The sequence below is a fragment of the Sinohyriopsis cumingii genome, chromosome 9 (genome assembly GCF_028554795.1).
Source record: "Sinohyriopsis cumingii isolate HCF-2022 chromosome 9, ASM2855479v2, whole genome shotgun sequence".
Classification (NCBI taxonomy): Eukaryota; Metazoa; Mollusca; class Bivalvia; order Unionida; family Unionidae; genus Sinohyriopsis; species Sinohyriopsis cumingii.
This window is the reverse complement of record NC_142969.1, coordinates 36,709,542-36,737,498: the sequence shown is the minus strand read 5'-3', so window position 1 is coordinate 36,737,498 and position 27,957 is coordinate 36,709,542. Positions and strand designations below refer to the sequence as shown.

General features: G+C 35.5%; 1 protein-coding gene across 1 annotated transcript in view; it reads right to left on the bottom strand.

Moving 5' to 3' along the window:
• The window catches only part of LOC149791556 (transient receptor potential cation channel subfamily M member 2-like), a 154,349-nt gene extending 126,651 nt beyond the window's left edge, over positions 1-27,698 (bottom strand). Inside the window, exons 1-6 of the mRNA XM_089969447.1 lie at positions 27,682-27,698; positions 24,656-24,836; positions 23,958-24,138; positions 18,582-18,745; positions 3,375-3,558; positions 1,265-1,371 (exon numbers count right to left, since the gene is read on the bottom strand). Coding sequence (XP_089825573.1) covers positions 1,265-1,371; positions 3,375-3,558; positions 18,582-18,745; positions 23,958-24,138; positions 24,656-24,836; positions 27,682-27,698 — 834 coding nt within the window. The remainder of the gene's footprint in view (positions 1-1,264; positions 1,372-3,374; positions 3,559-18,581; positions 18,746-23,957; positions 24,139-24,655; positions 24,837-27,681) is intronic.
• Positions 27,699-27,957: the final 259 nt, after the last annotated feature.

The following is a 27,957-nucleotide window of genomic DNA, read 5'->3' as shown; positions in this document are numbered from 1 at the left end:
TAAAAATGCAGAACGTCTAAGAAACTGAATGTAGATGATTCATCAAGCACGGGTCGTCGATTTCATCATTATTTTTCTTGTATAGCTCGTTAGAGTTCGTATTAATGCATCGACTTTAGAATGTGCTGCTTTGATGAGACATTTACAATAAATCATTGAAAATCTTCAATCATGAATGAGACATATAAAGATGTGTACCCCTTTTTTGAATTTCTGATAATAACCCATATTATTCATGTTTGTGCTACCATCATGAAAACCGTTACATACATTAATCTTACCTATTGTGCTTAGCTTGTCTACATTATTGATGCAAGCTGTCCTAATGAGTATATACATCGACAATGTCATAGCAACATTATTTGCAGCTATTTGCCTGCTTTTTTCAGTCTCAACCAACAAGGTGTCCCCAGTAAGTAATACAATTTTGAACAGAATACAAATATGAATTTGAATTAAACTGGTAAACGAATGAAGATTCCTTTGTATCAGGGTTCTGACTGTTTATCAACCACAACTTTATGCAATTAGTAACTTAATTTATGTTGTCTTTTAGGTGGAGACAATCGCATATTTTAAAGAACATCAATGACCTTAGATTATCAAGCACGTATCACAGAGATGTTAAAAGTATATATTACTGTATTCAAACTAGTTTTCAGTTAACAAATGTTTTTCATGTTTGTGCATGTGTACATGTGTACACTTGTTTTAAGAGGATTTTGGGACTCAGTCTTTGGATTGTGTGGTCTGAAAGTACGGCTGTGTGTGATATTGTATAACTGAGAGTCTAACAAGTCTACATACAATGACTGGAAAGTTCATTTGGTGGAAATTAAATTGATCGCAATCTCATCGTTCCCTAATTAAAACAGAGTCTTAAGGATAACGTTCATTTGAGTACCAGGAACTATGAATTTGGACCAGGTCAAGTAGCAAATTCTAAATAATAACAAATGTTTTATGACCAGTCCTTATTCATAGTGTCAGTTTTCAATCCAATAAAATACTCATATCATGCTCATTAGATGTATTTATACCTGTCTTGCTCCTAATCAAAATCAATATGGACATAGGTTGAGAAGTATATTAACTACACAGAAAAATAGAGAGCAGGCTGTTTATTTTAAATTTAAAGAAGCACAAACAGCATACATGCAAGGGTAGATCTTGGACTGGGCTGTTAACATTTGGATCAACGTAGTTCAAGGCTAAATACAGTATTGAATACTGTAAGTTAAACATAATGTATATTTAACTATACCTTGACAATTACAGCGGGTTTATTTTCCGTGAGAGCTTCTTTAACCCTCTCCAGTGTACCTGGTCCTCCTTCTAAAACCAGTATTACTATAGGCACTGACACAGCAACTGCAATGGACAGCATGATATAAATATATTTAACAATCAACAGAGCCGATTACAGTTCATAATCTAAACTTATATTTAATAATAACTAGCCCATAACAACTTGCTTTACTCTAGTCTTTGACGTCATTATATAGATGTCTGACGTTAGATTTATGGTCCCTGGTATTACAAAGTCTTGCAGAGATCCCATTTGGAGGTAAGTCTATTGGCATTGTAAAAGTAAATGAATATAAGAACACACAATTTAACTGATGAGGTACCCACAGCTCAGAACTCTGTTCTAGGTGTGTTTTCGATGTGTTCATAAGTTTTTAGCATTCGCAGTGTTTACCAAGGTATCATCATATTATAGATTTGAGTAGTCAGGAAATCTTGCAAGATTTTATGGATGATATACTTTTGTCATAGTACGCCTTGCTTCCGAATAACGAGGTTAAACACTAGCGATATCAGCATATTATGACTAAACATATGAACGAAACAAACGGTGAAAAATGTCGATACTGTTAAAGGGCAAGGAAAAACAAGGCATTGTTTTTTTTAGTGTTTTGTTCCAATTAATTAATGGATGTTTGATGGGTGGCATACTTAGAGAAGTAAAACTGGAATATGTAATTGACTTTTAACGAGTGACATTCTGAGAGCAAACAGAAAAACATGTGTCAGCAAGCCGATATTGGACATCAAATGGTTCCAATAAATTAGGCTTTTGAGGGTGACATACTGAACAAAATGTACTGCAATTAACAGTAAATGGTTATATTGTAATACTCCTTTGCGTTTGGCATACAGAGAGAAGAAAAAACGGAATGACGGTTGTCAACCTTTTCTTTGATATTAAATCGTTCCAGTGCAATGAACTTTGTCACTACACGCTGTACAGTGTTTAGTAAATGTTTTCTCCACAAACTGCAAAAATACACTGTATACTGTGTGGCTTATCAGCCCATATTGGCTTATTGTAAGAATTTCTCAATCATTTCCCATAATACAGGAATTAATTCATGAGTAAATTCTTCTTCTTCTTCTTCTTCTTCTTCTTCTTATTATTATTATGATTAGAAGTAGTAGTAGTAATAGTAGTAGTAGTAGTAGTAGTAGTAGTAGTAGTAGTAGTACGCTATTCATGTAAATGTTTAGACACGATATAATGTGATTTTAATATTGCAAAATGATTCCAGGGCTGTGACATCATTGACTGGTGTAATGTCATGACAGTTTGGGGGTGGAATCACACAACTAAAATATCATTCTAACTACTCTGAAGTAAGAATATTACAACATTTTTAACTAATTCATATAATAAAACGAAGAGTTTGCATATTTTATGGTGCATAAACGCTAATTGGCTTATTGTATTATTTGCTCAATCATGACGCATAATGCAGACATTTATTCATCAATAATTTGGTAGCTGCAGCAGTCGTACACTACACATGTAAATTTTTTATTTTTGTCTGACATTATGTTATGTGATTTTCAATATTTCAAAAACATTACGCGTTTGTGACATCTTTGACTTTGTTTGATGTCATGACAGTGGGGTGGATCATGCAGCTAAAATGTAACTTTAACTACTCTTAAATAAGGGACATTTAAATGTTTTCACAACCTCATGCAATATAATAAGCATCCACCAACAAATACCAGGTTTAATGAATTTTGTATATTAGCGTCTGCATTGTATCGGAAATTAAAAGTTTACTGGTATACAAAGCTACATAGTCACGCCAGGAAATATCTTTAATTACATTAATACAAATTATTCTGAATTTCGATTGACATGTTCCACTTGCTCGATTCAGAGTATTAATATCCTCGTAGTTATTTCAGAGATAGGAAACAACATACTGTGCTCGCATATAATATTATTCGGACTTGAAAGTAGTACAAAAGCAACAAAAGAATTTACAGAATTATGGACTTTAATACGATGAATCCACTCTTTCGTCGAGCCCCCCCCCCTATGTATATATATATAAATTTAAATTAAGCTACATTACCAGCCCCTGTGCCAGTTTTAATTTCGGATATGTTCTTTTCAAACTCAGCCCTGAAAGTGATCTCATTTGTGAACTTGTGCTGGGTCCCATAATCCACTAGGATAAAATGACTGTGATTTGGGTCCAGGAAACTTTCCTTTGGATTCTGGTGCTCCTCCACGTGATATTCCGCTGGCCAGGAACCCTATACGAAAAGAGAGTGACAGTGACAATTTCTAAAACAAATTTTCTTTTTCTCACAGATATTTTCCATTGTGGGGGTGAATTCATTTTCATTTCTGTATGTCGTTCAAACATGATGCACGTAAGACATTAAAATTTAGATTCTCATTTATTTTTCTCGATGGTATGACCAGAATGTAAGTATAAGAGATTTGTTGAAAACCTGGATTTGGCTTATTGTCAAATAAGCTGAGAAGGATTATATTATTTTCATTGAATAAGTATGGTTCATTAGGTCTTACAAATTGAGGTTGCAATAAGCAGGAAAGCCATTACATTTCGTACCACACCACAATCTAATACACAGTATTTATAAAAGTCAGCAATGGTTTGTTATCGGAATGGTGGAATTAGGAAATGAAATGTCCTGAGTTCGAATCTCTACCATGTTGATGCTGTATCACTTTTAGCAAGGCGTTCGACTTGTTTGCTCGTATCAATGCAGGTGTAAACGGGGTAACGGATTATATGTGCTTTTGTGTAGGGGGTAACTTGCAATAGACTTGCATCACATACAAGTCTATTCAGACTACCCAAAGTTCTTGCTTGTTTTCTGCTGGACTGACATCAAGAGTTAGTCCCCAGTATTTAAAAATTAAAAGTCCTGATTTAATTCATCGCTTTTTATATCATCCTCTTCCAGAACTGCATTTTCTCTTTAGCCATGCTATTATGAGCTTAAGTTCAGAACTTGTTTACATATATATTTTCCAATATGGCATGCTGTACTGTAACTTTCCTAACAGTGGCATATAATGTCAAAATAAATTGTATTTATTTATTGAAATTGGAATAAAATAAAATGTTTCACCAAAATCAAGATAAGTAATCCGATAATCAATGATAAGTATTTAGGCTCACGTTTCTTTCTCTTGATTGGCAATCACGAGGTTTGTCACAATTAAGTGGAGACTTCATCAAAAAAATCCACTACCATACCAAGTCCCCTCTACTCCATATGTGCTACATTTCAGATCCACCTTTTATTTTCGCAATCTATTTTTCCTTTGTTAAGGAGTTCTAAGTCGAGCGGGGATGTGAACCATGCCGGGGACTATATCTGCCAGAATTAATATAGACATTCTTTGAGAAGGAAATTAATATTAGAATGATGATACGTGAAACATTTGATACCTAGCTTGATTTGCATTATATTTCGACCAATACTGCAAAATCGTGTATTGTATCCTTTTAGCAACTTTCAGGTGCTTTTTTCCAGTTTGCATTGGTTAGGGTGGGGTGTGTGGATGAAGAACTGGTATATATGCATACATGTATGTATGTATGTATGTATGTATGTATGTATGTATGTATGTATGTATGTATGTATGTATGTATGTATGTATGTATGTATGTATGTGTTTGGGGTCGCAGGGAGAGGTAGTACCTCTGATGGTTGCAACACGTCGTGCCTTTCAAAGGGTTGTTCATCCACATTGGTCCTCCCCTGATTCCCAACTCTCACCTGTGGCTTCTAGTAGCTGTTTGTATGCGATAGCGGCCACACCCTGGGAAACCGCTTCGACTGGCGCGCTAAAACTGGAGAGGGTTGCTGGTAGGTCTCGAGCATTCTGGTGATTTTAGGGACTTGCTCAACCCAGAATACGATGACTGCTCCGGCTGACTAAGCGTATGATATCAACCAGAAGATCCAACGGCCAGGAAGGCGGTTCAGCAAGGCACTGTGGAGTCCAAAGGGCACGTCGGAGCACAAAATAAGACCTGGTCATCTACTGCAGCCAAAGAAGTTGCCAGCCGTAACGAGTTATCGTGCCACTGGACTCCGCCTGAGAGGGTGAGGTTGCTTCAGCGCAACAGCTTATTCACCATAATCTTCTTCATGCGCAGGTTTTTCTTGTGTGACTCTCTTCAGTCAAACCCCTGCGTCCTCTTTCTTTCTACTCTGCGCGTTTTCAAAGTCCAACGGTGATGGGGGAGGGAGGAAGTCGTATTTCCAAACCTACACGGAGGATGTCTGTGGACAACTGGTCATTTTTCTTTGAACCAGGAGGGCAAAGAAATCCGGCAGTATCCCAGGCGACTTAGCAGACCTGTTTAGGTCAGCGCTGCTCACCCTAGTAAGGGAAGAGACTAGAAAAGGTGTTCTAAAAACTGTCTTTCCTATACACTAATTAGTGGTTAGCAGTTAACCCTTAATGCGGTCGTCACAATAAGCATAAACAAATCAAACTCATTCTCGGTACATGGAACGCACACTCATGGACAAAGAAGATACACCTAGGCCTCAGAGAAGAACAGCCCTCACAGCCAGAGAACTTGGCCGATAGAAGATTGACATTGCCGCTCTTAGCGAGACACGTCTAGCCGATGTAGGATCTGTCTGCGAACCCGAAGGTGGCTACACCTTCTTCTGGAAGGGGGAAAAAATGAACAAAGAATCCACGGAGTCGGTTTTGCCATTCGTACTGTACTTCTGCGTCAATTCGCAGTGGCTCCTACGCATGTGAACGAACGCTTGATGCAACTCCTTGTCCCCCTCTCTAAGTCACGGTATATCACAATCATCAGTTCGTACGCCCGACACGTTGACGAGCAGCGAAGAAGACAAAAAGGCCTTCTAGGCAAGTCTCGATGCCCTCATAAAAGTTTCCCAAGCTTGCGGCGAACTCTGCGTACTTGGCGATTTTAACGCCTGAGTGGGCCACGACTAAGAAAGCTGGAATGGAGTGTTAGGACAGCATGGAATAGGAAAAATAAACACGCATGGTGTGCTTCTATTGGCAATGTTTGCGGAGAATAATCTGACTATCTCGAACACACTCTTTCCTCAGAAAAAGCAAGTATAAATTGACTTTGATACATCCCAGATCCAAACAATGGCATATGATCGAATATATCATCGTCCGTAACTGAGATGTCTGCGATGTACGGATAACAAGAGCCTTGAGGGGAGCCGAATGATGGACTCACCTCCAATTAGTCAGGGCTATCTTTGATCTCAACATTGTCCCGCCACAGCGCAAAAAGACGAAGCTTACCCGAATCAAGGTCAACACTGCAAGGTTGAACCATCCGCAGGTGAGAGAGAAATATCAAGCACACATTGAAAACCTACCGACTGTACACGGACCTCGAATTGGTGACCTATCCTCAAGGACTTGTTGAGTGAGTCTGCGAAGGTCATCTGAGGACCCAAAAATTACACCAAGACTGGTCTGAAGATACTAACGAGGTTATAAGCATCCTCCTTCAACAATAGCGAGAGGCCTATATAGAATGGCAGAACGACGTTGACTCAGTCTGAAAACGTGATCGCTAAGAAAACCTGCAGAATAAAGCCCAGAGAGAACTCCGCATTATCCAAAACGGCTGATGGGACCACCAAGCAGATGAAGTCCAGCATTACGCAGACACCAACAACTCGAAAGAGTTTTTCAGGTCCTGAAAGATGTCTATGGACCGTCGAAAGCCTGCAGCACCCCGCTAATCTCTTCTGACGAGACCAATCTCCTCAAGGACAAAGAGACTATCACCGAAAGATGGAAGGAACACTTCTGTGACCTACTGAACATGCCCTACGTCATAAACTCTGCAGCGTTAGACGCAACTGTCCCGAAGCCAGCTATCTCGGACCTGAACTTGCCCCATACCACGGAAGAAGTTGAGCGAGCCATCAAAATGATCAGCTCTGGCAAGGCACCGGGCTCGGATGGATTTCCCGTTAAACAATTCAAAGCAGCTGGGTCTAAGGTACTTGAGGCACTGCACAGCATCCTGATCAGCATTTTGGAGAAGTCCATGCCCCAGGAGTTCAAAGACGCAATGATTGTTACCTTATACAAAAACAAAGGGAACAAAGCTGACTGCGGAAACTATCGAGGCATATCACTCATGTCGGTTGCAGGCAAGATAATGTCGCGCATCCTTCTCAAGCGTCTGGTCGGTAATGTCTCGGAAGCCATACTGCCGGAGTCCCAATGTGGCCTCGGACCAGATCGGAGCACGAACGGCATGATCTTTACAGTGAGACAAATGCAGGAAAAGTGCATTGAACAAAACATGAACTTCTACGGTGTCTTTATAGACCTCACAAAGCCTTTCGATAAGGTCAACAGGGATGCACTATGGGTCATCTTAGCATGAATCGGTTGTCATAAGAAGTTCATTAAGATGATCCGACTTTTCCACGACTGCATGAATGGACTCGTTCTCTACAATGTCTCCAAGCCATTCAAAGTTTCTCACGGCTTGAAGCATGGTTGTGTTCTCGCCCCAGTATTATTCAACCTATTCTTTATATGTGTTCTGAACCATGTTGCACGTGATCTCCAGAAAGGAGTATACATAAAGTACAGACTGGATGGCTCTCTCTTCGACCTTCGACAACTGAATGCCTGGTCCAAAACAATGCAGAAACTTAGTCTTGAAGCAGATTTTGCGGATGACTGTGCTTTCATGGCACACATGGAAGCAGATCTCCAGATCATCGTTACTCGTTTTGCAGAAGCCTTGCGAATCTTCTGACTAACTATCAGTCTGAACCAGACAGAGGTTCTTCACCAACCTTTCCCAGGCACCAAATGAAAGATGTTGATGACTTCAAGTACCTTGGATCATCATATCTTCCGATGAATCTCTAGACAAATAAATAACTGCACGCATCAGCCAGTCAATCATTAGGAAGTCTCCGTTCTCGCGTGTTGAGTCACAGGAATATAAAACTGTCCACCATGATAAAGGTATATAAAGCATTTGTGCTAACAAGCCTTCTATATGGATGTAAGACTTAGACAACATACAAGAAGCAAATCAAGCAACTTGAGCTTTTCCACACAAGAGCCCTGCTATTGACTGTGGGCGTCAGATGGCAGGACAGAGTGAAGAACCAGTATTGAAGCGATGGTCATGAGAGCCAAACTCCGGTGTCATCCGTATCTCGAATGCCACGTCAGATTTTGGAAGGAGCTCTATCTAGTGGACACAGAAAAATTGGTCGCCAGAAGAAAAGATTCAAAGACTCCATCAAGGACAACCTGAGATGCTGCTCGATATCTGTGACAAACCATGTGTCCTTCGCAAAGGATAGACCTGGCTGGCGTGCAGCTGTTAGTAATGGGTGCAAAACCTTCGAGGATGCCCGCAGAACGAAAGTCGCCGACGCCAGGGAACATATGAAGGCCTCAGCGTCAAGAACCAACTCATGCCTCCAGTGTACACACTGCTCCGGGACATGCACATCTTATATCGGACTCATCAGCCACATGAGAACCCATCAGCGAAGAGCAGCGCAGGATTGACTTTGTCGAGCCCGATGGACAACCAACATGTATGTATGTATGTATGTATGTATGTATGTATGTATGTATGTATGTATGTATGTATGTATGTATGGATGTATGTATGGATGTATGTATATGTAGGCAGGTAGGTAGGTAGGTACGTAGGTTGGTATGTATGTATGTATGTATGTATGTATGTATGTATGTATGTATGTATGTATGTATGTATAGGGTTTAATGTCACAGTTCTGGCTATATAATGTCAATGACAATAAAGGTTTATTTACCTTTATGATTTTAACAATTAAAAGTAGCTGCTATTGTATCAAACATACAACCAAAACAGTACAAAGAACACGTTTTATAGGCACTGAAAAAACAGAATGCGTGTGTCTATATATGTGTGCGTGTATTGCCTTTAGCATTATAGACATTTCACACTGCAAAATGCAGAAAATCGGGCCAAGAAAGACATTGGTCAGCACTAATCCTGGACAAGTGACAGGGAAAACAATCTGTAGTCATGTCATGCAGACGTCATGCCAAGGTAGCATTTAAAAACTCGGGTCTTACGAGTCAACAGTATGCTCAGAATGCTTCAACTTTTCCGAACCTCATATCACTACACTTCACCCAGGGACCCTGACATGTTTAATTGCACATGTGCAATGGAAACAGAACGCAAATGAACTGCAAAATTATACCAAATGTAATGCAGAGTAGATGCGAATCAAAACAAATGAAAAATGAATGCAAATCAAATGATAAAACCATTTTGAAAACAAATAAATATAACAAATGCAGAATGATGGATGAGGAAGAAAACTAGAAGAAAACATTTTTTTTTTATGAATATTTAATTTGTGTTGGGTGATTGACGTTTTTCCATAACTGAGGGGAGGAGTTTGTGCCTATGTGACTAATGTCTTTCTTTGTAAATAACATAACTAATTTTGTCTATGATTGTTGATTATATTTAAAGATAATTATTTCTTTGTAGGTAAACAAGTTTACTTGGATTTTAGCTCTCGATATTGGTTTTCGCCTTTGGAATTCCTGGTCAACCAGATATTTGCCATGTTCCTTTTTCAAATTTAAGTTAAACACTGGTTTTTATGACAACATACAATGTTCAAGAAATTAAGTGTTGGCCCTCATCCTGGTCCTCTTATTCGGACTTAACCTCTAAATTGGGATTATTGTGAATTCATTTAGAGATATTTTGGATTATATCATTGTGATACATCAAGATTGATAGCACATTAAAATTATTCCAGGCTATTGGTATTTCAGCACATTCAAGATTGGAATGCGGCAGGAACAGCACTGGTATTCATTCGGAATACTCTATACTTTTTGACTTATTGACGTACTCTTAAGGATGTTTGAAATACAATTCACAATACTGTAATTTATTTTTAAATTGGCATTCCTGAGAAATAAATTAGTTGTTGAATGTTGCTAAACTTGTTGGTTTTCAATCTTTTCCGTTACTTAGTTTAAGACCAAAGAGTTGTAACAATTTTGATAATGGATATAACAGTTTATTAGTTTAAGACTTACGATAAATTTCCATCGTCAATAGATTCGTTTTATGTAAATAATGGATCAGCTTCTTTATACTCACAAATTTGTGTTATTATGCAGGTTTTGAGTTTGTATTACTTTTCTAGGTCACAGCCTTTGACTTTGGCCCATTTAGCAAGAAAGTCACACACTTTGTGTAACCCATGGACTATTAGCATTTATAATCCATGAAAGTGAAATGTCCCAAGCTAGAATCACGCAGTGATACAAAACAGTAGCCGGCGAAACTGTCCTTGTCACTACTACAGTAGACGTTTTACTCGACTTTTATTGTTTGCAAATCAGCTACACTTATTCTTATCTGTGCTTGGAGATGTCGGTGATTTCCATTTCTTCTGATACCATCTCGAACTCAGCCATGCTAATTATTTTATCCTCCATAGCCACCAAAAACGAAGTACTAATCATGTTGTGATTACTTTGTGCCGCTGAAAGCAATTCTGAATAGACAAGTATTAGTGAATGTAATCATATCGAAATTAAGTTTCTACCACCACCAGAAACAACGGTTACTGTCAATGTAGGCCTACAATAATTCAGATTAGTGCACCTATGATGGCTGATGTTATTGCAACTCCATGCACAACAAGACCAACAGATGTTTCCGCAGAAAATACACAAACACCATCTACAACCTAACACGCGCGTATGTATTCCACGATCAGCGCGGTTCTCTTTGTTATTTCATATCGCAACTGCATCTCCTCTTCAATCATTTTTCACGTCGTAACACCGAGGTTCCGTCATAATTCTTATATTATTATAAGAATATATCGCGCAGTACAAATGCAGGACTGGAAGATCCTTCCAGATTCATCATGACCAGGTGCAAGACGCACACGCATTAGTAACTAATTACCATTCTTTTACTCGCACAACTGTCACATTAGTAATTTGTTCATCCATATAATGTATTGTTGTAGTATTAGTATCATCAACAGGCTCGTTGATATAAGCAACCAACATGCCAGAGGCCCTGAATTCCAATGTTGTCAGCGATCTCAGCCAGGTTCGTTGGACAGCGCTTTTCAACTTGACAATGCTGTCGTGAATATCCACATTGGGCATTTGCAGTTTGCCAGTTAGATCTTATAAAAAAAACAAGCTCACCTGGGTGGACGTTAGAAACGACACGACTATTAAACTCAGTCAAATCAGCTTTCGTGAAAAATATACGCAGATCCACATCAGCAATGTCGTCGGGCTGAATAATAACGCGTATAAACGTTGATAGAGATTGGTATACTATTAAACATACCTTAATGAGGAATTAACTTGGGCTTGACTTCCCGCAAGTGCATGCAACTCTTCAATAACGAAATGTTCTCATATTAGCTCCTCTAAGCCGCTGTTTTTTCAACCACTGGAGTTTGCTGCTGCTAACAACACTGGAATCGCTACAGAAAATTGAAATATTCAACAGGTCTTTTGCATTTGTGCCACCTCCGACTTTGATAACTTTAATGTGATTGAGGTATTTATTTGTTTGACGGCATCATACTGAGCGAATTGTGTCTGAGTCAATCACAGAGAGACATTTCTCAATTTTGTTAAAGAAAGTTTTAGTGTGATCCCACAATTGTTTTTTTTTACACCATTTGTTATTTTTCGCAGCTGATTTTCACTCAGACCGACTTTCACTTCAATAATGTATTTTCCACAGGCGTACTGATGACCCTTATTCGGCCACTAACACCCACCAACAACAGAGTCTTGTCAGAAAGTATCACGGCATAACATCGATAACAACCGCCAGCCGCACGTACGCTTGCATGAGAATACATATCAATAACGGTTTGTATGAACATCTCCAGACGTTCCAAATAAAAGTAATAAACTGGGTACAACGTACGAAAGTCTTCATGGGACATTTGCAGTATTTTCATGCAGTTCATATACGAACACAAATTGGAATCTGTGCGGTGTGCAATCTGAGATGTGGCATCTCTACAATCAAGCTCAATTTGTTAAGAAACTTCCTGATGACCATTTGCGGCAAAGAAACTTAGTCACATCTAAATTGTTAAATATAATCTTACTTTGGGTTTGACTGTTATCTCGCGCTGTGAGTTGAAAGGCTATAACACACATTTTGGTGCATTGGAATCATTTTGAGTGCTTATATGCCAAGTAAATCCTAACATAATAGCACTTTTGCATTTGTGCGGGAAACGACAGCGGTGATGCTGTTTCAGATTGCATAAACAATAACAAACGTGATTCTCTAGTCAGTGAAGGGGTTAGCAGAGGCATCAGCAAAGTCAATGGTTTTAAAACAAATATACCGTCAAAATCTTCTTCACTCCATATTGCATCGTTTGAGATATTCTTACGAAATAAGTTGACTATGTGTTTAGTTCCAAATATATATATATATATATATATATATATATATATATATATATATATATATATATATATATATATATATATATATATATATATATATATATATATATATATATATATATATATATATATATATATTTATACAAAACCCAAATATATGCCTAAGGAGAATTGCACGCAAAAACTGTAATGAAGCACAAAGCAATTTGTGATCTATACTGCAAATCCAAGATTAAAAGTTGGGTTGGCACTAGACATCATAATGGCGGTGACATCAGGTCTGGGATCCATCCCGGAACGTTGTGGGTCCACAAAAAAATCCCATATAAGCTGGTGAAATTTATACGGTCTATGATCTGCATTATTAATTGCATCTCAAACATGCACCATTTTGGACCAGTTGTTTTCGTGCAATCATCTAGGTGTCTACGTAGTTCGAGAATTGGTGTGGCCATGTCAACGATCGGAAGAATTGATTCAATTTGTTTTCCATCAATGGAATAACGTGCACTGTTAAATATCTCCATGATTCTGTTGTTGACAAATCCAACCCGGGCATCTACGGAGTAATCAGCATCAACATTCTGCACAAGTTTTCCCCCAATTTCCAAGAATGCCTCACAAAGAAGGAAGAATTTAGACGTGCCCTGCACTTGCAATTTTATTTTTCATTGATAAAGTCTCTAGCCGGTAATGGTAATACTAAAAGTTTATTTTGCATCACTCCATCAACAGGTGCACGCACGTCATATGATGAATCAGCTATATCTTTAAACTGAGCCACGGTCGATATATTATTAATTTTCTCTGATTCTATGTGCCTATAATACAGAAAACAGTAAACAAAAATTATTGATTTTCCTCTACTGCAGTCAGAGAACTGCATATTCAGGCGATCGATATTAATAATAGTACAGAGGAATTTATGGAGGTCTCTAAAACTGGGGCTTAATCTACCAAGTGACTTGAATATTGAAAGCGTAGCAGAAAACTTTCATTCGCTGCTTAATTTAAAGTCATCGTACAGAGGTATTAAAGAAACTCAATATATGATATTTCGCATTTTCAGGTACATATTTAGAACACACTGTTTAATTTAGGAATGGTCTTAAAACAGGAACGGAATAAACATCGCCAAGCTTATATGTAGAACAAAAATTAAGAAATTATATAATATAATGTAAGGAAAATTAGAGTCTCTAAAGTTGAGTAAATTACCAGGAAGTCTCGTACAAGCGAGGATTGTTATTCAAATGAATCGTCTAATTATGCAAGCGCATACTTTAACTGTAATGATGATCTCCAAGAGCACATCAATTAAACAAATGCTTTGAGTATTAATATAACAATGGAAACAACATTTAGCAATGGACAGTATTTGTTTTACAAAATAATATTCCATGATGCAGAAATGAAACAGCTCAAGTATAAGAGGAAATTAGTAATGGCTGTTGTCAAAATTAAACAATCCAAAATTACTGAGGAAATTTACAAGAAATTTGACATTACTGGGTATCTAAGTTAATCTAACAAAATTCCTGTTGGCGTTGTACTTGGTGATTTTTCTTTTGAGCTTATTTACGTGGACTCCTTTTCAAAAGATATTTTATCTAGCGTCGCAATAGAATTTCGCTATGAGGACCTTCAGTAAGGCATACTTAATTATTTGACAAGGGCTGATCTACAACTTAGTGTTACTGCTGGCGGATTCCACGGTTTTTTTTATATAAAATACAACTGGAGTCTTTAACAAGATAAAACAGGAAAAACAATGTAAATACCGAATTAGATAGTCATACATATATAAAAAGAGCAATGGCATTCGGACTAAACAAATGCAAAGGTGTATGTCTTGGAGAATATGAACTCTGCGCCAAAACATGCCATTATGAATACTGTAAAACACATTTGCTGGTGTTATGTACTGGATCCGGTACTCGGTCATGTCTAAAATGCGGCTTCGGAGTCAAAGCACGTCATGAACTGTGCCGGCCATGAGGATCTGTTCGTGAATATTATCGCACGCTAACACAAATTAAGACCGACACCTCTGGTTTCACAGACACTTGTGACTGTACAAAATCACAAGTGTCACTGCACAAACAGATACAGAAATAAATGAAACAAAAAACCAAACTAACAGTAGGATTGAAGCGAAAGAATAAAAAAATATAAACAAGCCATTGAGGTACTTCTTAATTAGAGAAGACGTTCTCTTTAATAAGCATGCAAAATGTGCCTAAGCTAAAATAACATGGAATGTGTATTCAAATCGGTATGAGAAAAGCTGACAATAGTATTATTGACACCCATACTTGTCATGGATCAATCTGTTCTCATATATTCTGCAACTATTTTTTTATAGTTATTGAAGTTTTAGTCATATGTTAATTTATTAAATATTGAATGCAATCCTTTGCATTGTATGCATTTGCTATTTCATTCATGTGCACTTTGTAAAAGACAAGGTAATAATTCAATGCCTTTATTTTTTCCTTTGAGAAACCAACATTTCAAAACTAGCATAACTAAAATAAACGATTTTAAAATAGATAAATGCAGTGTTAAAAATCCGATAGTCCTATATTCCAAAATGAGGTGTCCGTCGGGCTTGTCGAAAAAAAAATAGTTTGCCTGAGGGAACTTTCATCGTGCTGATGAAATGAGTTAATGTATTTTCAAAATGTTGACATACATGCCATAAGAGGGTGCAGTCTATATCATATTACCACAGTCCTACGTGAAATTGAGATCTGATTTAAATTAAATGGAAGCTTTGCTAAAATACTCTGTTGTACTCCCAAACTTTGACACGATCGTGTTTTGAGATAATACAATGTTCAGTAATCTTTACAAAAACAATATAAAACAATAACAACACAACTTTTAGTCTATGCCAGTGATATGTAATATGTAAAAACGGTAATCTGTAATGAGTGGAAATGACAATAAAATTAACTATTATGTAGTTGAAATAGCAGCCATTAACGGAAAAGAGGCCAGGTATAAAATCAAAGATTCACATTAACTGGCTGACAATAGCTAGTGAGATGTGTCGAAGGTTGCAAAGAATGAACCCATTGTGCCAATTTGCATAGATAGGATCAGGAAGTGGAACAATTCGTTATAGGTAAATCAAAGAGATGATAGATATGTGTATAAGAACAAAAGTTATTACATATTATTGCCTTGGATGAGAATGATTAAGCTGCTATGTATTATATTTTTGAAAAGTTTATGAACAGTGGCAATGTTTCTTTGAAGTCGCATTTTGCTGCATATATAGAATGCAAAGCATGATTGTTTCAGTTATGGGAATAGTACTCAAGCGTATTTCATTTTTATTGAAGTGTTATGTATATTTAATTTAATTATTTGTCTGTTAGTTTTAATTTTTGTATTCCATTACATGCTATTGTAATGTAACATTGTTTGCTGGACTTGGCCTTGTCCAAAATTGAGTTCAGTTCTGTTTGATCTGATTGACTTTTTTAATTTTATTTTTCAGTAAACAACTAAAAATATATTCATTATTCTCTATCGTGTATGAGCAAATTAACCAAATTATTATTCAGGTAAACATGTTGATTTGGGTCAGGGTTTTGGAGATTCCCAAGGGAATTTAATAGGTTATTATGTTTTAAATAAACAAGGCTCGTTAAATCATGTTAAGTTAATCATGATAAGTTGTGACCTGATGTCAAACAGAACTATATTATCTTGAGACGTCAAGTTGTATTATGTTGTGACCAGTTTGGGGTGAATGTTATTTTCTTCAAATTATTGAATTCAAGTGATTATTTTCTCTGCAAAATCAAAGGTGTTCTGATATAATTGTTGGACAAAGGCATTCACTGGAATTTATACAGAATTCAAAACTGGAATAATATTTCTGTGATTCAACAAGAGACTGTAGACACATCAGTACAACGCTGACTATTACAGACGTCATCGCCTTCCAGCTTGAATTTCATTGGGATTTCAACTGAGATTCACTTAGAAATGTTCATTAATAGGACTTCTGCTTTTTAATTCTTGGATTATTTTTGGATTTAATTGGTAAAACCGTAATTTTTTTCTTATTTTTCACTTTGTTTTCTAGGGAAATAAATTCTTTGTTAAATTTTCTAAAGCTTGTTTTTTTCACTCTTGTCTGTTATTTATTTTAAGAGCATCGACTGGTAACAAAATTATATTCGAATTGTAGCTATTGCAACGTTGTGTGACAATATTAAAAAAGTGGAAATATTTGGCTTGTGAAAATTGGAGTCCGGTATACTTGTCAACTTTTCAAAAGCCAAATGGGGAGAATAACAAATAAGATAGTGAGATTGGTGCATAAAGTATGGAGGTTTCTACGCGGCAGTTTTGACGCTCTGATTTCAATAAATATTGACCGATTTTCCGGGTCCAACAAGGGTGTAATTCTAAAAGAACGCGCCAGAGGTGCCCGCAGAAACTATTGGGGGGGGGGGGTGCAGGACACGTAGTGGTCAGCCATGAAATTTTATGGATGTAGGCCAAAATATGTTTAAAGGTGAAATCAGGGAAGGCGACTATTCCCCACCCCTTTGCACCAATGTACGAGCGCCCTGGGGACGTACCATTTCTCCCTGTGACACGCCTTTTTTTCCTCAGGACAAGCCCCCATTTTCATATTTTAGTCAGTTGTGGCTAAACTGCATAATAGCTAAAGATTTGACTAAAGTACACAGCCTAAGACCAGTGTGACTAATAAACAGTTAATCCTTATGATTACATTTGTCTTGTGAAAAGGACTGCCCTTCAGATATACTTCAAAGAAACCACGTGCTACAGTGTGTGTATATAAGTACCAGCAATTGATTGGCAAATAAACGATGACATATTTTGTTGTAACTTACAATGCCTAGGACTTCATTTTAACAGTTCAAACCTGCATTTACAAGTTACGGAACATGTGGCTTATGTTTTCCCACGTTTTATATCCCACACGATTTCCATAGTTTTAATTCTTAAGGTATGTAATACTGTTTACTAAATAAAATATTGACTATGAATTAGTTAATTGGAGGCACTTATACCGCGTGGTATATTTTGTATTGTTCCATCTTTAATTTAATCATGGTAATTAAAATTTACATATACGGTAGACGAATGCCCGTTTTTTTTGACGGAAATGGAGATACGACTTTTTTACAGAGAAAATCATTCATGGGATTGATACTAATGGTGAAAATTTTTATATTTTTTATTTTATCTTTTACTATAGCATTGTTGTAGGGGTTTAAAAAAATCTGAAATTTACGTGAAAAATGTTTAATTTTAACATTTTATTTACTGAAGAAAAAACATTAATTACGTGTGGAAATAATTCCAGAATCAGAAGGTTTTTCTCTCGGCTTGAGAGTTGACATATACGAACTGTCCGGGTTTGTGGAATTTCAGTCAGAGCTAGTGAGCTTATTATCGTCACTAGCCCGGGGCCTGTACTTAAAATAAATTTCTTTTAGCATTGTAAATGCAAACTTTTAATGCATTTATGTGAACTCAGCACCATGATGATTCACAGTGAAATATATATGTGAACGGAATGCAATTAAAATCATATATTTGTAAGGTCTGGTACAGTTTATGTCTAGAATATGCTACGTGCAACACTATGAACTAAAAATGCGATCAAAGAAGAAAAATGCTGCACCACAGAGACTCAAAGCTGAAAAAAAGTCAAAAGTTAACAGGGAAGATGAACAGATGTTCTAAACCAAGTCGGTATACCCCTACCACAAATAAGACCATTCCCAAGGGCGTACTTTCTCAGTAATCCTACCTCTTCGCACTCCAAAACATTTCTGTTCTGAATGACTCCCCATGGAGCTATACCAATGACAATAATGGGTTTCTGATGAGCAGAGGTCAATATATAATCTTTTACTGCTTCCCCAACATGTTTTGTCACACCAGCATGGATGCCTTCAGTTATGATCCAGGCACCTGAAAAATAGTTGAGTATTGTTGTGTACCATGTACATCCCAAACGCAATGGGCACATGTAAAATTTCATACAAGGTTAATCAATTTATATTACTTTGTTAGTAAATGTTAGCAGACTACTAACTGATAGTATAGCAAATAAAACTGATAATACAACTGCTTGATGAACCACCTTTGCATCATCTATCTGCTTTGTTGAACGAAAAACATTATTTTTGCAACATGCTAACAGAACATTCTACAAGAATAACCCTATAATATGAATACTTCCACCTACAACGCACAGACCTTACATGAATCAGGGGGTATCTAAATACCTTCCTTTCTCAGCTGAGTTAGACTAAACAAACCACCTTTACAATGAAGAGAACTTAGGGAATATGTTGCTGCAGCACATTTTTTACATTTGATACGGAGTTGCATGCATATATATATATATATATATATATATATATATATATATATATATATATATATATATATATATATATATATATAGAGAGAGAGAGAGAGAGAGAGAGAGAGAGAGAGAGAGAGAGAGAGAGAGAGATATGCCCTTCCGGGAAAATCTTTTATCTCTTACCTAGTTGCTATCTGAGCGACGCTATTGTTAATGGAGTCACTGAAGACACTGTTATTGCACAGTATGGAATCAGGTCACAGTTAGTACTTCCAGTTCAGTACCCACGAATAGAAGAGTTTTATTTATGCATTTTTGGTAGGGATTTAAAGGTAATTGTTTATTCTTGATAATATGAGCTCAGGGTGTGGTTGTCCATGTGTATTTCGGCGACAGTGCACAGTGAGTAATAAGGCCTTGGTAATGATCCGGTGGTGAAATCTTTGAAGGTATTTTAGATTAACATATGATTTGTATTGATTGTCACACAGTGGAAAGGTCAGTACTGAGAAACAATTGTAGAGAAAATATAGTAAAATTATTTGTGTTATATGGCCTGTCAGTGCAGTATTTGAGTAAACTTTAAATTGGTATAAAATCTTTATTATTAAAGATAGACACATGAAATTTGAATATGGTATGTATATTAACTTTGAAAATATAAGACTGAAATTAAAAATAAAAAAATAATTTTTATTTTTAAAATTTAAACGAAATTTTAAAAAAATTAAAAAAATTAAAACTTTTTTTTACCCAAAATGCACATATATAATATTTTTGGGGAATGATATTAAATGATACCACCATGTATATATTCCTTCGCCATATACAAGCTCCAATGTTGGATATTTGTGAAATTTTGTCAGAGAAAATATCTTTGTAAGTCAAAATGAGACCTTCATTTAAAATACACGAAGACATAACTCTGTTTTCTATTGGTCATTCAAACTATTTATTAGGGGTCCAAGCAGTTAATTTATATGTTTAAGATGGGGTCACTTCCTGAGTAACACATATCTGCTTGTATAGCCTTCAGTAATTGTTTATAAACATAGTTATAGGGTATTTAGTGTGAGGACAGAGATGAAAACTTTATACTAGATCCTACTCAAGTTCTCTACTAAATCATTTTAAACTGTCCGAGAATGAAATACAGGTCAAGGGATAAAATATACTTTCTCCAGGTATGTTTACCCTTGGATGTAAGAAAACAGCAAAACGATGTAAGTTGAAGACAAAATGCATTCCATTTTATTGTTCATTTTGGTTAAGATATTGATTGGCGTAGTGCAGCATTGTGGCCTATATGATGTTATGGGAATTCTAATGATCCATCTTGCTCTATGCATTATTAATTACTAATAATATTTGTTAACTGACACTCTAAAGATTACATAAGAAATATTCAAACAGATTTTTTAAATTTAACTTTGTACAACTGATCTTAACGTGGTTACATATCCCACATGAACAAATATCCATATATTTAGAATGTTTGGGATCCAAAGTTCACATTCAGTAAATCATATAGACTGGCAATGTACCTATAGTGAATATGTAAGACACATTTCTGGTTGTGTGCACTGAAAATATCCCAAAATGTTATTTTCATCATTAATATGCCTATTTAATAGTAGCATATTTAAATTTAGTACTTTGACAGAGTGCGGTATTGTAGCATCAGCTGATATCTGATTCCATTGAATCATTGAGCTTAATAATTAGTAACCAACACTCTTAAAAATACAATATAAATGTTCAAACAGATCATTTAAATTATGTTTGCACATTTGATCTTAACAAGTACATTGTATATGTCCAGGATATGCAAATTTCCATCTTTGTTTACAAGTTTTGGGGATCAGAATTTCACATTTAGTTGATGATATATGATTTATTGGTACCTATAGTTGATCTGTGTGGCCACATTTGACTGTATTCACTTGCAATATCCAAAATTTTTATTTCCCTCATGAATAAGATTGCTTATAGTAATATATTTTAACTTAGTGAATTGTCGCTTGACTTTCCTGCATACTGGTATGTACTAATGTTTGCATCAATGATCAAACCTCACCGCCCCAACATTGCCTTATACTTTATGATACATAGTCTACCTGATGAGTTATTTGACCTGTAAATGGCTAAATATGTTTCTAGAAACCTCATATATATTTAGGATGAATTTATCACTTTAATACATGGCCATTGCTTCACATTTCTGAATGTCACTCTGACAAGTTTAATATTTTTCCCATGCTTGCAACCTTATGTTTTTTTTTAAATCACCATATCTAACACATTTTAACTTCATTTACCTACATCTTACTGTTTTTTAGAATTAAGTGAAACATGTTATATCTTTTCAGGTCTAGATTGGTATCTGGAACAAAGTGTTAGAGTTGGATCAGCTTTGGAAGCTCTCCAGTAGCCCGGTGGTGATAGCAAGGTTTCATAAGGACATGTGCATGTACTGCTATAAGTGACCAAGATTAGTTCATATCACCACACTGATATATAGCACCTCAAAGACATGGCTTAGGTCTTCATGAGAGAGATTAGCACCATTTTTCAGTAAGGTATATCCTCCCTAGAAACTGTATTTCCTATCCCATTGTCGCCTTTTATAGTTATCGACATTGAAATGGAATGCAGTTTTGCTTTAAAACATGGTAGTGGTCCCATCAGAATTTTAAATCTGAGTGTAATATTAGTTATACAAACAACTGCCTAAGTACCTGACACAATAAATGTGGAACATGGCACCTGTCATTGTTTCTTTAGTGTGTACACCTACATGCATCTGGACAGGCATATTGCGGTTTGCTGCCAAAATCACTATGAGCTATGTCACTTCACTACCCCTGGGAAACATGTTATCAGTTGTACAGACCCAAACTACCATTTGATTTAAATATCATTCACAAGTCAACCTTGCCGTTGAAATTTTTCAAACTGAGTTTTAAAACTTTTATGAAACCTTAATTTTTCAATAAAATTTAGTTTTTCTTTTTAATTGTTTATTTAAATTTCCATTAAAATTTAATTCATCAATATTTTTAAATTTCAAACATATTTTCAGACAGGCCGTATCTTGAATTACAATTAGACTTTTTACTGCTTTGAAAAAATTTTATATTTAAGGAAGATATAGCAAATTTAGTTTTGGTTTCTCAAGAGCACTTGGACCAAAACTTGCAACCTGTGGAACACCAGCACTACACACTTTCTGGCAGGTGTCACATGTCTTGTTTGCAAGGAAATTCAAAAAGACTTCATGCATAAAGTTGAAATAGGTATAGCATGCAAATATAAAAGTTAGACTAAAATTGGCCAAAAAACAATTGTGCCTTTCAGGAATTAGTTCTAGTCTACTTTTGGAACAATTATTCCTCTCTCATTTTTGTGGTGATAGAAGAGTTTTATTTATGCATTTTTGTAGGGATTTAAAGGTAATTGTTTATTCTTGAGAATATGAGCTCAGGGTGTGGTTGTCCATGTGTATTTCGGCGACAGTGCACAGTGAAAAATAAGGCCTTGGTGATGATACAGAAGTGAAATCTGTGTTCTGCTTACATGCTGCTCTGTTGACAGTCCAGCATCTCAAAAAAGAGCAGGTCAACCTTTGACAGGAACTTCACCATGAAGTCATCTTTGAAGGTATTTTAGATTAACATATGATTTGTATTGATTGTCGCACAGTGGAAAGGTCAGTACTGAGAAACAAATGTAGTGAACATATAGTAAAATTAATTGTGTTCTATGGTCAGTTTATGCGTCAACAAGCAAACCTACCAACATGAATCTAAAACTTGCTCAGTTAAAGATCCATAACTGTTTTTATGTAATTTTTAAAACATCGATCTTCCATGCTTATCGATCAAAAAATTCATATCATGCGTGTTTATAATTTCCATTCATTAATTCTTGTAGATTACTAGTTTAAATTACACGCTATGAATCGTTTCAGTTAGAAACGATATCATTTTCCTTTTATTAGTTCTTTAAGTCAGTGCGCATCATTTTGTTAAATACATTGCTTCACTTTATGCGCACGAGTCTGGTGTCAGATTTAATCATTTTTATCAATTTCAATAAATAAACATCTCATTCAAGAAATTGTTTAATTTATTCGCTATAATCTAATCCCAACCCAGTGGATCATGGTACAACTAACTCAATGAAATGGAGATGTACGAATATATCGTTTCTTTTCTCAATGGAAACATGTGCTTGAAAATAGTCAATACAAAAGGAAAATAACCAATCAAAGTAAATATAACATTAAAAGAATCCTTCAAGTGAAATCTTATTTGTGTATACGCTACTACTACTTCCCACCCGGTTAACATTGAATATTTTCAACTATGGGATAAACTTCATAGATTTGAAACCATTACATTTCTTGACTGGGTGTCTTCAGTGGTTTTTTGTGAGTCTGCAAAGGACCGTTCATAAGACCATAATATAATGTGACATACTTTAAAGCTATCATAACGCTAAGCATTTCTTTCAATTCAAATTCGATGTAATAAAATAAAACGATTATTCTGTTCTATTTTCTTGAAACATCATATGAGTAATGGTTGTAGGAGCTTCCACCTTTATTAGAAAACCCCAGTTTCAGAGATGCATTATTTATATTCTACTTTTGATAACCTTGCAGCAGGCTCTCACAAGTGCCTTTTCGGTGAGACAATGGCACACAATAAAGTGACTATGAGATGAAAGTGTTTATAAAATTATAGTAAATACATACAGCCCAATATGATCACATGTGTCAGAACGCAAAAACATGAAATTTTTATTTACCTGTACTGTGTGCAGCCGTCATAAGACCACGTCGGAATACATCTCGTAAGCGACGTTTCATACCGAAGTTTTTTGCACCACCGATTACTGAAATAAGTAAGTTTGGTTTCTCTATTCCCCACACATCTATCATCAGCTCCCTCATGAGGGATATTTCAGTGAGTTTCTCAGCACGGACAAACTGAAAAATTGAAATGGATATGTTATATATTGATGACTTTGTATTTGCTTGTGTATATGACAAGCAACTTTAAAGCTGGTGTCTTGTTAGAATCTGCAAAACAATGAAACTATAATAAGTCAAAATATATTTTACTGTGAAGTTTATCTAGAAATTGGCGATGTAAATTATATTCACAGCTATTATTTATATGGCAGTTTCTTTATGTATGTATGTATGTATGTATTATGTATGTATGTATGTGTGTGTGTGTGTATGTATGTATGTATGTATGTATGTATGCATGTATGTATATGTGTGTGTGTGTGTGTGTGTGTGTGTGTGTATGTATGTATGTATGTATAAATGCATGAATGTATGTATGTATATATAGAGAGAGAGGCATACAGACAGACAAGCAGACAGACAGACAGAGTTTATTTATATTTAGCTCATTGCATAATTGTGCAAGCTGTACGTTTTCTCATTTGCAGCAGAATGAAAGGTCGGAACATAACCGGCATGCACTATATCTTACCTTTGCAATATTTTCTCTAAAACCATCAAATTTGACCTCCCCAAAGGCATTGGTAGCCTCAGTGTCTGTGTGTTTTGACATATTCCATTTTATTTTAGCCCCAGTGTTCTCCACTTCTTGATTTTGTCGGTTTAAGGCATCTTGCTTATGTTCAGTTTTAAGACACCCACACTGACATATGCTGCAATATAATTTGGGTTGAAGAGCATAAGTAGATTCTAAGACTAAAGGGTGCATCTAAGTCATATTACCACATATATGGCAGAAAATGCACGATTATAGCATTAATACGTTATTTTCCCTCAGTTTGGAGACAAAATATACAAACTTTGCTATTTGATTATCGCATCAGATGATTTGTAAAGTAAACTGGAATATATTTGCTACGGTTCGTAACAGTACCAATAAATAAACTAAAATCTTAATGAGCATGTAGGGCATTTTAATAATGAATTGAATTCATCTTCAGTTTATGCTGTCACATAAATAACACAATATACAATATACATTTCCTATCCTCATTATTTTTATGTATTGAACTGTATTAATAGGAAGTTCTGATATAAACAGCCTTCCTTAATCATTGTCTACAGCAACATATAGTGTTTCACATTCTATAAAATTTGTATTATTCCAATAATTTGGTAATTGGGTTGATCTATGTCACGCTTCGTGCCAATCGTGCTTAGACGTTGTCTAAGTTGAACAGTAAATAAATCAGATCTCAAATATCCTGATATCAAACCTATATCTATAAATTAGTCAAGTTATCCTCTCACATCCATCAAGTGCTCTTACAATCATGTAACATATCCTGTCATTAATCTAACTATTTATCTATCTGTTTGTGAATATAGAGAAGAAATGGAGAGGAAACATTTATTATTCCTTGGAATTAAGAGAGGAAAAGGAAAACAATATGGGATCATGTGAACAAAAGGTGTTTAAAGCGATTAAAAACAACATAAGATTTGGAGGAAAATGAGATCGCATGCAAACATTGGGTTAAAGGTGACGGTCTAATAGTGACATTTCTACGAAACAAAGACATACATCCTATTATATCCAGAGTGGTTGCATCGATGAGCACGGAGATGGGATTTGGTGTGGACTGGTGGCATATGGTAAGGCCAAGTGCAAAGAGTAAGATATTGGTAGACTATTTGTGGAAATATGATATCATAGGAAGGCAGATAATTGACAAACTCTAGGCTAAAGACCTACAATGGTTCAAAAAGGTTAGGATGTACCAAATATTAGAGGCATGACCGACTAGAATTGAATGAAAGTGGTCGACAGAAAACCTTAACAGTTATACAAATAGTTTTCAGACTAATATTGTTCATTCTAAGAATTAGTGTGATTTCATAAATACAAGTAACACATTTAATCAATCATGCTCAATCCATACCAAATCCCTACATAGCTTCAAAATATATAATTATTTATCAACCTAATATCTTTAAATATACAGGGCATAAAAAATAAAATTGCATCACTTTGATCTCAATTCCTTTGTACAATGCTTTAAAAATATTGATTTTATTGAAGTATGGAAATCTGATTCAACTATTATCGCTACTTTTTTCTTAACTATACGTGTGTACTAAACCGAATGCCAACAAATAACAGCTGTGGGGCATCAGTGCTAATGATATATTTACACAAAACTAAAAATGAAATATACTGGTTACTGACTGGTGTTTTTAATTCTAGAACTTCTTGTAGAGATGGCTATTTAATTGATTATGATTTAAAGTTTATTCCATTACTTGGTTATTTATACCTATAAGATTTAATTATACTTTGAATATACTTTATGGACAGGTTTGACTTGTATATTTTACAAATTGGCTAGATATATATATGGACAAAAAATATGAAGATATAGACATACTCTGGTATATTATGCAAGCAACTGATAGAATTATTATATGTGAATCATTTGCGTTTGATTAAATAAACAACTGTTCCTTAAATATCCATTAAAACCAATCTCCAACCTTTAGGACTTCGTATCGGAACACTAGATCCTCGTGATGTTTCAAACAGTGTAAACTTGACACCTATACAACATAAACCAAGATAATGAACAATTTTATTTGTTCATGCAATATTTCTAAACTTAATGCGTTGGTACAGTTGCACATGAAGCAAAATGAATGTCATATCTGTTTGGCTTGTATATAAGGACATATTCAATAGAGAATTTAGTTCGTCTAAAATACTATTCATTCAAACTACTGATGTGACCCAATTCACTATCGCTCGGAGGATAATATTATATTAAAACCATGATCACAAAATAATGATTACATGCAACAGCAATAGGATTTCTGAAATATGTGATTCATCCTGCATTTAAATTAACAACATGTTATCCTCAAGTCTAACCATAGTCTAAGATACAATTATCAGGTCTGCCTATCTTCTATCAGACTCATTTTCTGAACAAAGTCAACAATTATAGGTGTCTATCAGAAGATAACATAGATAGCATAGATACTTTGATAAGTGAAGGCTCGTATTCACTAGTACTTGTTCTTTTTCAGATCTGTCTTCACAACAAAATCCGACATAAAAATATCAGAAGCGCATATCACATTTTTTACTGAAAAAATTAATTATGTATTTTATATTTGATTGTACTCTTCATGGAAGACGTTGACGGTGCATATAGTTCTGAAAGACGTATCAGTACAGTACTTACATGTTATGAACTGTCTATATTTTCGAGATTGAGAATTAACCACTTTATAAATGATTTTATTATATGCTCATTTTTTTTCTCTGTTAACTTTACATTGTCAGAATCGTTCAGTATTTTACGATATTGCACACCTTCATATTGCATTCACGAGCATAAAGGAACTACTTTCTATTGTAAACAAACACTGGACGCAGACGCCAGCACGTTTGATTCGTAAATAAATCATGTACACTAGCGTAGTAGGCACTTTTCGTTTTGTTTGATTAAATTTGTTTCTGAATGAAGTGAAGCAGATGTTTCGTGGACTGCCACATACCAGCTGCTTTGGCACATTTCGCGTTAACCTTTTGATACAATGTTTCGGATTTAGGCTAGCTATACAGCAGACGCCAGACAGGGTCTTTACAAATAACATACAAGTGACAGGACATAAACTATCTTCTTTCGCTGGTAATAAGAATGGGAAAAAAGTATATACTTACAGTTTTACATCCTGAAATTCCTCAAAATGTATTTTTTTAGTTATGCAAATCCGAATTACATGAGCCATGTCATAGGTTCTCAATCTTGATTACACATTTGTACTGTAATT